Source organism: Formica exsecta, unplaced genomic scaffold (genome assembly GCF_003651465.1).
Source record: "Formica exsecta isolate Colony F162 unplaced genomic scaffold, ASM365146v1 scaffold211, whole genome shotgun sequence".
Lineage (NCBI taxonomy): Eukaryota > Metazoa > Arthropoda > Insecta > Hymenoptera > Formicidae > Formica > Formica exsecta.
The window spans coordinates 390,522-409,567 of NW_021849408.1; the positions used below are offsets into that span (position 1 = coordinate 390,522).

At 30.1% G+C, this 19,046-nt stretch overlaps 1 protein-coding gene across 1 annotated transcript; it reads right to left on the reverse strand.

The window, feature by feature from the left end:
* Nucleotides 1-4,698: 4,698 nt before the first annotated feature.
* Nucleotides 4,699-16,146, reverse strand: LOC115235183 (synaptic vesicle glycoprotein 2A-like). Its single transcript, XM_029806794.1, has 12 exons — nucleotides 15,581-16,146; nucleotides 14,818-14,865; nucleotides 14,568-14,729; nucleotides 14,007-14,169; nucleotides 13,532-13,653; nucleotides 12,554-12,792; nucleotides 11,235-11,404; nucleotides 10,970-11,147; nucleotides 6,312-6,429; nucleotides 5,824-5,983; nucleotides 5,399-5,526; nucleotides 4,699-4,997 (listed from the first exon to the last, which is right to left on the reverse strand). The coding sequence occupies exons 1-12, from the start codon at nucleotides 15,624-15,626 to the stop codon at nucleotides 4,912-4,914; spliced, it is 1,620 nt and encodes a 539-aa protein (XP_029662654.1). The 5' UTR covers nucleotides 15,627-16,146; the 3' UTR covers nucleotides 4,699-4,911.
* Nucleotides 16,147-19,046: the final 2,900 nt, after the last annotated feature.

A 19,046-nucleotide genomic window follows, 5' to 3' on the forward strand; every position in this document is an offset into this window, starting at 1 on the left:
CCCGGAATTTTGTAAATGTGCAACCGGGAAACGTTCGACTACGTTGATGGTCACTGGGAATGATTCCGATATTATTATCAAGCTTCATTACATTCCACTTCATGCCAATATGTTATATTTTTTATAAGAGAGTTCTTTATAAAATCAATTAAAATTCTCAGATTAATTAATTTGTTACTTTTTAAAAATAAAAATTGAAAAGTGAACTTGATATTACGTTTCTTCGAAAATCGAATATATGCATATATATTATCCGAATATTAATTATTTTGTTTTTATCATACTTTTGTAAATATATTCTCTTTCATTATTTAAATCGTCGTATCTCGTGGACCGCGAGTTTGTTGATTGAAACACGAGAGTTTGTCCGCTATATCCTTTGGATAATAACGTGACGCATGTCACTCGAGTGAGCGTAACCACTGTTGACAGTGGGAGCGAATGTAATTCGGGTTTAAGGGAACTCGCTATGGTACGGGATGGAATCGTCGGCACGTATAGAATTGATCGGCGATAACTAACGCAAAATGTCAGCGAGCGCGTCAGGACGTCACGTCGTCAGGAAATGATCCCCGATGGATCCCTCGCGTCATAAGACAAGTTATATATATTCGCGATTAAAGAGACGACGGATCGATCTGCTCACGCAGATGAACATAGGATCGGCGGTGTTGTAAATCGCACAATAAAAAAAAAAATGCTAATTTGTCTCGAACGATCAGGTTTGTCAATGGCATCTGCGTGCATTGTTTCGGAAAAGCGCGTTGCGTGCTTGATAAATTATTCATGACGAAATAACGTAAGGGCGCTAAGCTTAATGCCGCTTGATTTTACCATGGATAAGAGTGCATACTTCATTTCACGGCTGAGAGGGTTGTAACCACGAACTCTAAGTAAGAACTTACACGAATATATTTCTTTGGCGTCTTTAAAGCGCGATTGAGATGTTTTTGCAAAATAAAAGGGAAATGGCTGGTTTTTCGTTTGTCTAGCGGTTGTCTATTGTTTGTTTCTCAATTCCGCGATAAAGTATTGTATATAGCAAATAAGTAGTAAATAAAAACAGAAAAAAATAGAAGCAAATAGATAGAAATAGAAATGTAATTAAATCTATAAAATTATCTGAATAATTTGAAAGTATATTTTATGTTTTATGCTATTATACCTCAAAGACAAAAGTTTTTTAAATTTGTTTGATATGAAAAAATAGGACGTAAAAATTTTTATTAAAATAAAATTTTCAAACTTGTTGCTTCAAAAATGAAATTTATTTTAGACACTTTTTGTTAGACAATTTTTACAAACTGCGTAAGTTCGTTTCTAGAAGATCGGCGAAATGATACATTGAATAAGAATTTATACGTAACTAGTTTCAGAGTTCTCTCACTCGCGTTTCTCAGACAAGTTGCGGAAAGCTTGATCGCGAGGATGAAGTTGCCCTTTCTGTAATAACTTTTTTCTTCGCGGAAAATTTCTGTCGAGATAAATCGTCGTCTCACCGGTGCGTTATTTTTCATCTGGCACACACGGTTTGCTATACGATAGTCAGCCCATGGCGAAAGAGTTTTACTTGATTTGACATTTGATGTAAGTGCTAAATAGCATTTTGTCTCTCAAAATTATATTACAACTTTCTTGTTTTTCGTTTTTTTTTTTTGCGGAAGAAAATGCCAAGACGAAATGAAAAAGATTAGAATGAAATAGCTGTAGGTTCTTCCTACTCTCAAGAATGTTTCAGCGAAAATTAAAACGCAGTTTGCGCATGCGCGCACTCCTCTACAGCTCTGTAACTTCTGTGTGTATTTTGTCCTTGTTCCGTCACCGAGGAATTTCCACTCACCATTCCGCTTTTACCGCAACAAATGCACTTTTTCCAACGAAGCGGGAGCTCTTATTCGCCATGGCTACTCTGATAAATTATATTGATTGAATTTCCTAAATATATTAAATTGCATTTTTCACGATATCGAGAAACAGAATATTTATACAGAAAATATAATTACAACATATTGACTCTGTATTTATTATTTCTACGTAACTAACATAAAATAATGATGGAAATTAAAAAGTTTCGATCAAATATTGATATTTTTAAAATTATTAATTCTGTGTTTATAATATTGATCAGTGAGATAAAATTGATTCTGCATATGCATCTGAGGGAAACTAGTTTGCAAGAAAATGCATCCAAAGAAATGTGCATTCGCAGTCAGTAAACAGGAGTGTATCGTACAAGGCGGCCGATAAAATAGTTAGGCGTGGATAAAATATCAGTATTTGATACTTGTACTCGACCGATAATATTTTAGGCATCGAGCTACTATGAGAATACTCAAAAATAGCGGTACTCAAGATAGTGTATGTTAAATTATCCATAGAGTATAAGCGTTGAGTATCGATAAATTTTAGCATCTCTATCTAGTCTATATCAGAGAGGGCATCAAGATGCATTTTCATTTATCTTACTCGTATAATAAATGTGTGTAAAAATTAATAAAAATGATTTTAATTTAAAATTTATAAAGCCAATTTGTTAGGTTACTGAATGTATATAACGATTTACGTGAATTATATGGCTGCGTATTTTGTGAAGAGCTGAAAAAACAATAATATTACATACTAACTAATTTGCACCATAGTCGAGTGCGAACATCTTCATTTACGATGTATTTGCTTTTAATTAACGCATTTAATAAAACGACCACGATATTTATTGCAATAAAATATTAATGAGATATTAAGACCATTACATGATTTCAAAATGAATAACATATTAAACGCAATAGAGATTAAATCAGAGATAAAATTGCCGAAGTGATCGACCATGCGTGGTCTCGTTTAAATAATGATGTTGGTGTTGAGTCACGCCGCACGGTATATAATTTTATAAAATAAACCATATAATTATTGTCTACCATACAGTTATTCGGCATACAAATTTCAAAATAATATGAAATTGTTGCGTTTATGTCTATTTCATAAATATTTACATATTTATTTTCTTTTGAAACAAAAAAATTATGGATTGTTTGCAGATGAAAAAGTTTCAGAAATAGGTAAATAGATAGTTACATAGAAAATTTGTTACCACTAAGACTTTTATATATTTTAATTATAATTATATAGTTGTAAAATACTACTTCATAATTTAAATATTAAATACGCTTTAAACAATGTAGATTTCGTCACAAAATTCGAAACAGATTTCCACTTATAATATTATTATACAATATCATTCAGAATTCATTTATAATATTATTATATTTTTATTATTATGTGCAAGAGATATTTGAGGAAGTAAAATACACGCACATATAAAAGACATGTAACAGAATACATACATACATTAGGATATGTAGCACATAAAATTATGAATTTTATCCTAAAATTTATCGCGGATTATAGATCATCTAAAGCGGGCTTTACAGAAAGGCTTTCATAGCTAATACACACACGTTGCTCTTTCGAGATATTACAATTGTTTGAATTTTGGTCCTTGAGGCAGCACCCAACATTCATGTAAGCCAGAAACTTACGGAAAGCCTTTAATCCTGAGATAGCATTAAAACATTCTTTGGCTCCGCGTTATCCCTCGAGTCCCGAAAGGGTTAAGTGACGAATAACTGCGCGGCTTACGTTAATTCCGCGGTATGGAGGCGCCCTGCCCTATATATCGCACAATTGTGCCGAAGCAGAGGAAACCGCGTACAAGTTTGGATGTTTATGCTTCGGGCAAAACCAGGAGGAGTGCAGCTTTAACGGGGTAACTCTTGCCTCGCCGCCTTGCTACGGCAATAAGCACGTGTTTATATGGTTCCCTCATGTATGTTCGGTATAGGTAAAGTTTACGACGAATTTGCCCCTCGGCTAGTTTCGCGCGCACAACTAGCTAATTAACTATCACGTTGGATAACTTTCGATAATTCGCGATTGCGTGCGACTTGAGCGGCTCTCACGTGCTACGCGTAATCAACCTGTCGCCGCTTATCTGCAACGCGATGCTCACGCAGGTTGACGTAAGTCCCTCGTTACTAGGCGACGACGAGGAATTTTGAATAATTCCATACGAATTGAAAGCGCAAAATGTTTTCCAATTCAAATGCGGCTTCCTCAACCCCGCGGACGAAACTGAAAGCAGTTTAATCAAAAGGACGTAAAATCTGCATATAGAAGATGTAAAATGTAGATAAGATAAGCCATAGGATTATATATTCTTGGTATAGCCTAGGATCTAAAATAATTATAGTTTAACAAAAAAATCTAATGGTATAAAAATCTGTAAGAAAATTTCACTTTATCGTTTGCTGTGCACTTCTTTTAACGGACTATTAAAAACTATATAGTCAAGAGATATAGACATTTCACATTATTACATGTAAATGCAGAAGATAGTTGTTCAAGATGATTGTTGGGATTAAAGATGCTATTCGGTGAAACGACATTTTTATAATCGTAGGAAATAACATTACATTCGCACCTGTGTTCCTGACGATAAGCTTTTACGAAGGAAAATTGCCATCGTAAGTCGTAACGTCGGGGAATATTTCTGTAAACAGAAAACGTTTCCCTAAAAGACAAGTCCGAAGTTTTGTGGAACCTGTTTTATGGTAAATTATTAATTATTGCATTGTTAATATAAAGAATATCGAGGAAGGATCGAAAAAAGAAAAAATCAAAAGTTTTATAAAAAATATTGCGTCCATTTCTCCTAAGAAAGAGAGAATAGAAGGCATATTTATTTAATATTAAATTTCTTGTTACATTTTCCAAAATTTTCTTTTCGGTAAATTGTTTTAGAAAAATATCACAGCTCAATTTAGAGCTTTTTAAAGCAGCTATACATTTAATCTAAATTTTATAATCCTAAATGGGTGGTACATGAATGATTTCAAAGTTTCTCTATTATCTTCTTCATATTTTCGACGTGCTAGCTTCAGCAAGTTTCTTCGACGATTCTCTCACGGGTTGCGGAAAGAATAAGGATACGCAGAAACAGACTGTGAAAAAAAGAAATATATATTAAAAGATGTCTGCATAAATATGTATTTAAAAAACATTTTTTCTTTATCAAAAAATTAAGGTGTTAATCTAATTTAATTAATCCAAAATTTTAGTGATGCGTTATAGATTTTTATAAAGCTTTTGTGATAACTTGATTGAGAGATGAGATTTATAGGTCTTATAAGTCTTATGAGATTTATTGAATCTTTATAATTCGTATCTTGATTAACTTGATTAATCATTTTTAACACTCAATTTAACATTATATTGTAAGATATCTTGCATTATAGATTTGATTGAATTTATCGTCGCGAAAACAGTGATTTTGTAAATTCTTTTATCCGCGAAGTATAATACGATTCGTTACGAAAGGATTAAATCCTTGCGTTAATCGTACCAGAGAAGAGGCAGCCCAATCCCATGAAAGCGACGATGCACTTGGTGCCCAGAAGCGCGGAGAAAATCAAATTTCCCACAGCGGCTGCGATATTTCCAATGATGGTGAGGATGCTGGTGCTTGTGGCTCTGCAACGAAAGATTCATTTCCGCCGACCGAAATTATATTTATCTCGCGCAGAGCAGCGTATCCTCTTTTTCTCGCGTTAACGAACGACGATGATAAAGCGACGAATGGAGAATTGCACCCGATAAAATCTCAGAGACACAACCTCTTTCCTCTCCCTCACCCACCCCCTTTCGTTCGCGTCTGCCACGCGGTCGCAATTAATCTCCAGGGTTACATGAGGGATGCGCGAGCGAGAAGAGCGAAGAGGATACGGTCGCGCGCGTCAAAGAAACGCGCTTATATTCGCGCGGCATTACCTTAATGGGACGGGAATAACGTCGACATTCACCGCGGTAACGATATTACCCGCTATTCTTGTCGTCACGATAACCGCCGCCGCCAGCGTCAGCATGTACGGCGGAGACTGCGCCCAATTTATTCCGAAACTGCTTGCCACCGATATCAGGAAGGCCGTGACTGCAACAATGGTGTTGTTTCCATTAATTTACGGATTATTTCCGCGCCGGGTACAAATAATTATGTCCTGTAGACAACCCTTAACCACTTCTACGCCGCGTAGCAGGAATACGTAAAAAATTATGCAACAAACGGCATTTAAGAAAGAAAAAGGAAGGATATATTTTTTTCGGTGCGTAATATATGCGTTTCTATTATTTATTGCATTCGTGCTGTTAACATAACTTATATTAGTTAACAAATAATTTCTTGAAAAGTATTGATTAATAGAGAAAAACGGCAGTTTTTACTTTCTGCAGAATAAATATGTAACAATGTAATATCTTACGCATTATAATCTGTTTTCGAAGCTTGGTGATTGTTATGAATCCAGCGAGAAATGAGAATATCACAGCCGATGACGCGATAACGGTGGAATTTTGATAAATCACGGAATTAATAGTCCACTGAAACATAACATTATAAGACATTATAATTATTAAATAAAAAAGAAAATATTTATATAGAAGAATTTTGATAAATCACAAGATTAATAGTCCACTGAAACATAACATTATAAGACATTATAATTATTAAATAAAAAAGAAAATATTTATATAGAAGAATTTTGATAAATCACAAGATTAATAGTCCACTGAAACATAACATTATAAGACATTATAATTATTAAATAAAAAAGAAAATATTTATATAGAAGAATTTTGATAAATCACAAGATTAATAGTCCACTGAAACATAACATTATAAGACATTATAATTATTAAATAAAAAAGAAAATATTTATATAGAAGAATTTTGATAAATCACAAGATTAATAGTCCACTGAAACATAACATTATAAGACATTATAATTATTAAATAAAAAAGAAAATATTTATATAGAAGAATTTTGATAAATCACAAGATTAATAGTCCACTGAAACATAACATTATAAGACATTATAATTATTAAATAAAAAAGAAAATATTTATATAGAAGAATTTTGATAAATCACAAGATTAATAGTCCACTGAAACATAACATTATAAGACATTATAATTATTAAATAAAAAAGAAAATATTTATATAGAAGAATTTTGATAAATCACAAGATTAATAGTCCACTGAAACATAACATTATAAGACATTATAATTATTAAATAAAAAAGAAAATATTTATATAGAAGAATTTTGATAAATCACAAGATTAATAGTCCACTGAAACATAACATTATAAGACATTATAATTATTAAATAAAAAAGAAAATATTTATATAGAAGAATTTTGATAAATCACAAGATTAATAGTCCACTGAAACATAACATTATAAGACATTATAATTATTAAATAAAAAAGAAAATATTTATATAGAAGAATTTTGATAAATCACAAGATTAATAGTCCACTGAAACATAACATTATAAGACATTATAATTATTAAATAAAAAAGAAAATATTTATATAGAAGAATTTTGATAAATCACAAGATTAATAGTCCACTGAAACATAACATTATAAGACATTATAATTATTAAATAAAAAAGAAAATATTTATATAGAAGAATTTTGATAAATCACAAGATTAATAGTCCACTGAAACATAACATTATAAGACATTATAATTATTAAATAAAAAAGAAAATATTTATATAGAAGAATTTTGATAAATCACAAGATTAATAGTCCACTGAAACATAACATTATAAGACATTATAATTATTAAATAAAAAAGAAAATATTTATATAGAAGAATTTTGATAAATCACAAGATTAATAGTCCACTGAAACATAACATTATAAGACATTATAATTATTAAATAAAAAAGAAAATATTTATATAGAAGAATTTTGATAAATCACAAGATTAATAGTCCACTGAAACATAACATTATAAGACATTATAATTATTAAATAAAAAAGAAAATATTTATATAGAAGAATTTTGATAAATCACAAGATTAATAGTCCACTGAAACATAACATTATAAGACATTATAATTATTAAATAAAAAAGAAAATATTTATATAGAAGAATTTTGATAAATCACAAGATTAATAGTCCACTGAAACATAACATTATAAGACATTATAATTATTAAATAAAAAAGAAAATATTTATATAGAAGAATTTTGATAAATCACAAGATTAATAGTCCACTGAAACATAACATTATAAGACATTATAATTATTAAATAAAAAAGAAAATATTTATATAGAAGAATTTTGATAAATCACAAGATTAATAGTCCACTGAAACATAACATTATAAGACATTATAATTATTAAATAAAAAAGAAAATATTTATATAGAAGAATTTTGATAAATCACAAGATTAATAGTCCACTGAAACATAACATTATAAGACATTATAATTATTAAATAAAAAAGAAAATATTTATATAGAAGAATTTTGATAAATCACAAGATTAATAGTCCACTGAAACATAACATTATAAGACATTATAATTATTAAATAAAAAAGAAAATATTTATATAGAAGAATTTTGATAAATCACAAGATTAATAGTCCACTGAAACATAACATTATAAGACATTATAATTATTAAATAAAAAAGAAAATATTTATATAGAAGAATTTTGATAAATCACAAGATTAATAGTCCACTGAAACATAACATTATAAGACATTATAATTATTAAATAAAAAAGAAAATATTTATATAGAAGAATTTTGATAAATCACAAGATTAATAGTCCACTGAAACATAACATTATAAGACATTATAATTATTAAATAAAAAAGAAAATATTTATATAGAAGAATTTTGATAAATCACAAGATTAATAGTCCACTGAAACATAACATTATAAGACATTATAATTATTAAATAAAAAAGAAAATATTTATATAGAAGAATTTTGATAAATCACAAGATTAATAGTCCACTGAAACATAACATTATAAGACATTATAATTATTAAATAAAAAAGAAAATATTTATATAGAAGAATTTTGATAAATCACAAGATTAATAGTCCACTGAAACATAACATTATAAGACATTATAATTATTAAATAAAAAAGAAAATATTTATATAGAAGAATTTTGATAAATCACAAGATTAATAGTCCACTGAAACATAACATTATAAGACATTATAATTATTAAATAAAAAAGAAAATATTTATATAGAAGAATTTTGATAAATCACAAGATTAATAGTCCACTGAAACATAACATTATAAGACATTATAATTATTAAATAAAAAAGAAAATATTTATATAGAAGAATTTTGATAAATCACAAGATTAATAGTCCACTGAAACATAACATTATAAGACATTATAATTATTAAATAAAAAAGAAAATATTTATATAGAAGAATTTTGATAAATCACAAGATTAATAGTCCACTGAAACATAACATTATAAGACATTATAATTATTAAATAAAAAAGAAAATATTTATATAGAAGAATTTTGATAAATCACAAGATTAATAGTCCACTGAAACATAACATTATAAGACATTATAATTATTAAATAAAAAAGAAAATATTTATATAGAAGAATTTTGATAAATCACAAGATTAATAGTCCACTGAAACATAACATTATAAGACATTATAATTATTAAATAAAAAAGAAAATATTTATATAGAAGAATTTTGATAAATCACAAGATTAATAGTCCACTGAAACATAACATTATAAGACATTATAATTATTAAATAAAAAAGAAAATATTTATATAGAAGAATTTTGATAAATCACAAGATTAATAGTCCACTGAAACATAACATTATAAGACATTATAATTATTAAATAAAAAAGAAAATATTTATATAGAAGAATTTTGATAAATCACAAGATTAATAGTCCACTGAAACATAACATTATAAGACATTATAATTATTAAATAAAAAAGAAAATATTTATATAGAAGAATTTTGATAAATCACAAGATTAATAGTCCACTGAAACATAACATTATAAGACATTATAATTATTAAATAAAAAAGAAAATATTTATATAGAAGAATTTTGATAAATCACAAGATTAATAGTCCACTGAAACATAACATTATAAGACATTATAATTATTAAATAAAAAAGAAAATATTTATATAGAAGAATTTTGATAAATCACAAGATTAATAGTCCACTGAAACATAACATTATAAGACATTATAATTATTAAATAAAAAAGAAAATATTTATATAGAAGAATTTTGATAAATCACAAGATTAATAGTCCACTGAAACATAACATTATAAGACATTATAATTATTAAATAAAAAAGAAAATATTTATATAGAAGAATTTTGATAAATCACAAGATTAATAGTCCACTGAAACATAACATTATAAGACATTATAATTATTAAATAAAAAAGAAAATATTTATATAGAAGAATTTTGATAAATCACAAGATTAATAGTCCACTGAAACATAACATTATAAGACATTATAATTATTAAATAAAAAAGAAAATATTTATATAGAAGAATTTTGATAAATCACAAGATTAATAGTCCACTGAAACATAACATTATAAGACATTATAATTATTAAATAAAAAAGAAAATATTTATATAGAAGAATTTTGATAAATCACAAGATTAATAGTCCACTGAAACATAACATTATAAGACATTATAATTATTAAATAAAAAAGAAAATATTTATATAGAAGAATTTTGATAAATCACAAGATTAATAGTCCACTGAAACATAACATTATAAGACATTATAATTATTAGATAAAAAAGAAAATATTTATATAGAAGAATCTCATTAAATTTTGTGAAGCATGCCGTTTGTTATCAATTAATAATTGTTTTAATTAACGTTAATTAAAAATGTTGCGAACATTTAATAATAGCACACAAAGGTTTTTATTTTAAAATTAAATGATCAACGCAATTACTAATTAATAAAGACATTTTTCGCGATTAAATTTTACTTTGTACTCCAAGATCGATTCTAATACGATCATGGATGAAGTGTCTCTTGGTTTCGCGCCATTTCACCAACCTTGAAGCACGCATCGTCAAAGTTCGTGCAGTTCAAGTACCGTCTGCCGGGTAGAGCCGCGTGCCGGTCCAACATTTCGCATATGGTCGGTTGCCTGTCCTTCGGTGTCCAATTCGCCGCGTCGAAGTTGTTGAGGATGATGAAGAGATGCGGCACCCATAGTCTCATCGTATTAAATCTGCGCGATCGAACAGCAAATCGCGTCAATTACCGTCGCGCTGATTATCGTCGCGTCGAAAAGCGCCGCGACTTTACTCAAACTTACCCGAGCATACTTCCAAATTGGAGGAAACTTACGAAGCAGAAGGCGGGCAGGTAAGCCGTCGTCGTGAGTAGTAGCTTCGTGTTGTACAACGAAACGCGCATCCTCTCGAGACTCGCCTCGAGCACGGGACGCGTCAATTGCGTCTTTTGCCGAACGAGCAACGCTTTTATCTGCAACGAGGAAAAGGCGACGATGAAAGGCGCTCTTTTCTCTGCTCACCGAGTGAATTATGCGTTCGATTTGTGCACTGCTATCTAAATTCAGTGCCGGTAGAGCAGTATAAAATACGAAAGCAGACACTATACAATGTGTAAGAGAGATAAGGGAGAAATATGTAATATATAATATATAAAGAGCACATAGAAACGACATAAATTTATCATTATTTTTATTATAGTATTATTAAAATCTAAGAAGTAACTACACGATACTCGATTTACTATCTAAAGATTTTTATGACAAAAAAAAATGCAAAGCTTAAGTTTGGGGAACGCAATATATGCGACAACCGGTGGTAGCCGACTCTGCCTTTGTCCGCCTAGAAAATGCGATTTGCGTCATTCTGTACTTCCATTTTACTTCGCCCTCTCACTCTTTTTCTCTTCGCTGCAGACGTGTCGTAAATAAAACATGTCATTTGTATCTAGCAGAAGCGCTACGAAGTCGCGAAGGATATCTCACAGCCATTTATTAGAGCCCGAAACAACGAGTTTTGCTCGATAAGCTTGGTAAAAAGATAATAACGCCCGAATAATGCAATATCGTCGTTGCCCGAGTCAGAAATGAAAATGAATCTTAGTTGAGTGCTGTATCAAAAAAACGGCTAAAATAACGAGTTTGGACATACTCTGTTTGAAATCAGTCCTTAAATCTGATGTTGATGTTAATTTCTGAAACTCAATCTTAAGTTCTCAACCATATATTAAAAATTCTTCCAAATTTTATAATAAATAAAATATATACTTTTTTATCTTTGTAGATTAAAATTGAGGCAATCTATAATTCGCGATAAAATTTTAGATATCTATTTATAATCATGTCACATATTTTAATATATTAAATTATAAATAAACACAAAAAGTACACTACACATAAAATTATAAATAAAATTTTATTTGGAATTATAAATCATTTAAATCAGGCTTAAAAATTAACTAGTAAAATTTTTTTTATTATACATATTATTTTAAGATTATACTACGCCGGAAAGCTTCAGATATTTAGATATTTCTATTCAAGTACTTATATATATATTTAATAAATAACAAGATCCGAAAGAGTCTTGAAATAAAAACTGAATTGCGTGTTACTCGACTTACCGGGAACGTTTCCGAAGGTTGTCTGGTGTTCATACAATACATTCTCCTAAATAATTTCAAAGCAGCATCGGACCTGCCAATTGCCATGAGATATTTAGGGCTTTCCGGTAACATGGTCGCTGTCACGAAGCCGACGACGGGTGGTATTGAGCAGATTAACAGGTATATACGCCAGGAATTGTAGTCTTGACCGAAGATATCGATGTGCCAATTCAATGGCAATATCGTGAAGCCTAGAGCTGAAAAGTCGAACATATTTAATTGTTGAGATAAATTTATAAGAGTACATGTATATATTATGGCTTTCTCTTTCTTTATTAAACCTCTTTTCCGAGAAGAATATCAAACAAAACCGATTTTTCCATTTTTTTACTTTCCTTGCGATAAAGAGAAGTCCTAATTACTGATATTGTAAGATTAGACTCTCAATCTAAATTAACTGATTCATTTCTTAAAGCTTCGCAATATATCTCGATATCTTGCGCGTTCAACTGGAACTATTTAGTGTCAGTGTGATTCATCTTACGCTGTTAGATAAAGTTCACTGATCATTATACATAGAACGCCGTGATAGTGTGACACGTAATCTAATTTCGAACTAATTTCACCAATCTCTCGGCGCGGCTAAAGAGCCGCATGAGATCAATTCTGGATCCTTTTCACATGCGAGCTACTTAGAATATCATAGCTATATTTATATGAATTAGAAATAAAGATACTATAAAGATAATATAATTATAATTGAGGCATTATATCAGCTAATTATATAAAGCTATATGTGGGTATATGTATTTATTTATCGTGTGTACATAAATGATCTATATTTTATAAAATATATATTTTCTATCCACAATTTCTTTACTTGAATTTAGCTCTTAATATATTTTTACGTGCATTATTTATTTGCTATCGCGAATAACGTGTTGTTGTTGATAAGTGCGATGCATTATACGATTTATTACGCGATCGCGTGTTTACCTGCTGGCACGATGTTTCCTATGGCAAAGAGAAATCCCACCCATGTGGTGAAACGCGGCTTGTACCTCGCCGAATGGAATTCCGTCAGGTACGTCATCACCATCGCTAACGGGCCGCCTGCACTGTAAATCATAGATGCGCGCGCGTTACACCTTATCGGGCGTAAGATTACGGGGGTAGAAGGTTGCGATAAACATAAAGAGATCGGAAAAGCATGCATTTGAATCCCTCGAGATTTTTAGAAGAAAATTCAATTATAAAAAATACTGTGCTATTAATCAGAGAAAATTAATATTGAGAAATGTTTTATTATTAAAAATGTGATTAAATAGTAAAATTTGAGAATGTTAATTATTTTTTTCAATGTTGGATACTTACTAATAAATTTTTTTTTAATAAGCAAAGTACAGTTGGATTTTAAAAGATATCTGAATTTTTTTTTAGTGATTTCTTTAGAAAAATTACGAATACTCACAGGATCCCACTGAGAAACTTGACTAGTATAAATATATAATAAGATTGTACGCCACTGCTCACGATGTTCAGAATAGAATCAGTTAATAATGCAAGCACGAACAATATTTTCATGCTTACATAGGGCGTTATGTAGTCCCATATGAAAGCAGTCGTTGTCATACCTACAAAAGATCAAGATATAAATTAATACTATCAAAATAATTAACATAAATTACATTGTGCAAAGAAATAGAAAAAAATGTTGATGTAGATATATAATATCAAATTAATTGAACTTTCAAATTAATTAAATAATAGACTAATTATGATACAATAATGATATTCAATAATACTCATATTAATACTTGATTTTCTAAAGTATTTTTTTAAAGATTTCTATTATATCTTTCATGTTAAGTTGTTATAATCTTAGAAGATTGCTATAATTTTGTAATAATTATTAATACGTTGCAGATTTATAGAAGTATTACAATTATTTCTCTCTCTCTCTCTCTCTCTTTCTCTCTTTCTCTCTTTCTCTCTTTCTCTCTCTTAATCGGTTCTATTTAAAGTTCTGTACCTATGTAAGGAAATGCCACGAGTACGCCTTTGCGAAAGAATGTGAGTTCCAAGTCGCATTCTGCTGATGCCAAGATAAAAGCGCCGGAAGTAGTATCGAAAATGGCGGTCCATGCGATTGGCAATGTTGCCAGTAGCAGTAACACATTAAATACTCCATAGCCTAAAAGATAAGTTAGGAAGACAGACAAACAGACAAAATAAAAAAATAGTAAATATTATTATTTTGAATGAGACTTAAAAAACTTTACCTGTTGTCGAGATGGCTTTATTGAAGTCAGCCGATTCGTTAACGTTGTCTGAAAAATGAAAAACCAGTGACTTTACGAAGTGAAGCCTCGTGTTTATATTGTGGATTATATAATAAACAGTATAATTAAAAATATGAGAGATATGAATAGAATTCAGGTACAGAGATCTACTTGCGGAAAAAAACATTTTTACAGATAAAACAAAAAAAAAACAAGAAAAAAAGGATAATATTAAGAAATGTTTTTAAAAGTGTGATCTATACCTACATACCTATGTTATATTAAAAGATAAATATTAAATATTTGAATAAGATGTTTGCTTTTTTATACATTTAATTAATTTAATTTCTTAAATATGTATGAAATTCATCTAAAATTTATACATAATATAAATTGTAATAACTAAATACGCATATTGTTTCTACGACGTAATATAATAAGTATGGATGGAGACTTAAACAACTGTCCTTAAACACAAACGAAATTTGAAGACTTTTCCAACAAAACTAACGAGTCTTACAAAATAATTGTTTGTAAACATATTCTCTGATTATTTAAAGTTTTTATATATTCTTTCTCTCTTTTATTTAATACACTGTTCGGTAATCTAGTTAAGATTCCGAAAACTGTTAGCTGTAGGAACCGAAAATTTCTATTTCCCTCTGCACGTGCATCACTAAATTACACTCACTGTACTGTAGTTATTTCGAATTTCAAAACTGTCAACACTATCGAACGTTAATGCAAGAAGGGTTTCTCTCACCGGTTATCGTGGCGATCTTGTTATTTTCACGGTCACTCGCGAGCATATCCGACGCGACGAAGATGAAGAGGCGACTGTGCTCGACGTGGTGGAGTCAGTCCCACTTCTTAAGACGAAAATAGAAGCCCAAGTCAGCCGATTTAGGCAGCTATCTCTTTCCTTGCCAGGTATATGTCTCGGAACGAAATCATCTGCGCCGTGCCTCCCGTACGTTATTTGCTTTAGACAGAAAAGCGGATATACTTCGCGAGAGCGCGATCAGATATGCATTTTTTTTATCAGTGCCACCAGCAGTGTCGCGAAATGATTCTAGTCGTGCGGTCGAACTGTAAAACACGATAGCGTTCGAGCTCCTCGCTTGCGCAAGCTGCCAATAAAAACAGGTCAAACGATCCAATTGTTACAGATCCCTCTCAGCTGTTTCTCATTAGTGGAGTCGAGTTTCTTTGGAGCCATATTATCTTTACACATATGATATTTGTTTTGTTACCTGTTAAGGCCGTTGTCAGTAACTCTTAGAAGAAATATCATATGCATATTAAAATGTTTCACACGTATTACAATTAGAAATGATAAGAAACAATCATTTCTTATTTATCCTTGGAGATAAGATATATCATATCTTATTTTTAATAATTCATATTAATCTCGAAACACTAATGATATACAGAATTTAAATATGATCGGAGGAGATAAATATCTATCTATATTTATTCGATTCGGATAAAATTCAAATTGAAGACGGTATTCACTTTCATTTTATATAGAAAAAGAGGAGAGAAAATTTTTGTCACAATTAATATGTATAAACTATAATTATACTACGTATAAACTTTTAAACATTTTTGTTTGTATGCTATTAAAAATGAAACAGTTTTATATTAAAATAAATAAAATTGTTCAAATAAATGCAAGAATTACCGAAATAAAAATAATTTTATATCTTACAATTACCGGATCCGCGAGAAAAGTAATCGGTCGACGACATCTGGGCATCACAATGCAACTCTTACTTTTGATTTCTCATGAAAAATTAAACTTCAAACAGCGCTTTTCTTATCGCGATTAACATATCACATGTCATACAGTCACTGTGCAAATACTTGCTATCACTACTGTGAATTAAAGCACGTGCGCGTGACGTTCTCGTGTTCTCGTTTATGTTCAATTATTTTTTAATTGTTTTTAATATATCGAGACACGAGAATATGAAGAAAATAGCTTCGATCATTTTTCAAGTCTCGTTTATTTCTTCACACATTTACATTTCTTTCACGGTAAAAAACAGTGAGAGTATAAAATATTGATAATAATAATTAATATGAAAAGTACTAATTCAATATAAAATAGAAACCTTTATTTATATGCCTCACTACACACCAGGCTCTCTTAAATTAAGATAAATTCACCGTGTAAAATGTTCTTTGAAACAGTCCATATTGAGACACGATAGGAGGACGATCTGATATTATTAATTTAGGAAAAAAGTAGTTTGGGGAAAAAACCGGGTTTTTTTCTCTGTGCTTCTTTTTTCCATCGTAAAAGCCATCGCATCGTTTCCAGTAGCGAGCCATGCAGAGACGTACACTTCACGTCGGCAGGAACGGAAATGGATATTTGATCCGGCGATGTTGCGTTGGCCTTTGGTCGCCGGCTAGTTCTCTCAGTTATGTCCGACTCAGTTGACAGGAACACGAGAGTTCTCCGGGTTGAAACTGCACCGCATTTAGTGTGTAATTTTCTCCTTGATTCTCGACCGGTGATTTTCGTTTACTGGCAAGAGAATTATACATACAAATTGCCAACACGTGGGAAAAGCCCTTGTGTAAGGATTGATATCAACTTCACAATGTCATACACATTAGATTTCGCTTTGTTTTTGCAAAAATGTTTAGAAAATCACGGTGAACTATTTTATTTTTAATTTATTAAATTAAATTTAAGTTTAATGTTTGTTTTTCAAGCTCTTTATATACTCTGTGTTATTATATACATTGATTTATAAGAAATATTCAATAATCTGATTAATAAGAAATATTTAATAATCTTGTACTTCTTGATAAAATTAATATATTTTCCATAATATTCTCTAAAAAGGATATTTTATGCGCTTTAATCTTTTTATTATTGGAATTATGAAGATACAAACAATTAATTAGATAATTGATTTTATACAGAGAGAGAGATTACTATAATTTTAAACGTTTTTAGTGAGATATAGTATTTTTATTGCAAAAAGAGACATTTATAATATTCGACAAATGCGCAGTAGAAATAGTGACAGAAATGATTTCGATAACAAACGACGCACGCCGAGTTCTGACAGCTAATAAAATATTGTGGTCTTTTGATGACGCGGTTAATATGTTGCAAAAACTGCATCAGCAGGCTTTGGGTATATCGCTCATATGCATTCAGTGCCACATATTCGGTTCCGAAAATCACCGGGTGTGCAGGTGCACGATGATGGGAAACTAGACACTTGCATCGCATGCGACATATTAATAACGATAGTGGGTGGCAGGCAATAGTTATATTTTCTTGTTTGTGGAAGATTATCGAGAAATATTATACTTTCTCACTTTTAACCTTAACACACGGTAGGAAGAAAGCTATTATCCTAAAAGGTATTCTAGCTGGAATAATTTTAGACACATATTCTCGGAATATGTCTGAAAATATCTTTCGATATTTATTAGAGCATTTATTTAATCGCACGAGAAAAACTGTAAAATGATAACAAATTTTATAATATTGTAGATAAATAATAATTTTGTTACTGATATTGGCAATCCGTAGAAACAGAACAAGCTATTATTGTTAGCCATTGTATTATAGTTTCTTTTACGTTGATGATCGTCTGGAGCATTTGAATCATCCGTTCTTAATTTAGTCATTTTTATCCAATAAATTATGTTAAAGAGCTAAAATTATATTAAAGCGAGTTAAATTTAGATGTGATTTATTATTGATGTAAAACCAGATGTACTTCAATTAATCGCTTGATCTATCGCTGATCTGATTTGATTCTTATTTTTCACATATTTTTCTTATATTCTTTCTTCTCTCTTTCATATATTCGTGTCCTACAAATATATTTATTATTAATTTATTCCGTAGATAAAAAATTTCACATATGTATATTGTTTCTATCAAACGCATATCAATTTACTTGTAAATAGAACAGAGGAAATGGAATAATATCGAAGCAAAGACGAGACGATTTGAGAAGTAACATAAATTATCTTGGCATTGAAATTTGACGCTAATTCGGATAATTTTGAAGTCAAGTGCAGTTTAGCAGACAAGCGTACCACACTTATTGTTTTCATTGCGAGGCGAGCGACGTAAACAGAGCCGACTTGTAACTAGTCGGATACTTTTCCTGTAAACCGTCTAAAGCCGAGCAAACAGCCGTCGCCACCCACACGTCAATCCCTCCCCACTTCTCCCCCCCCCCCCCCCC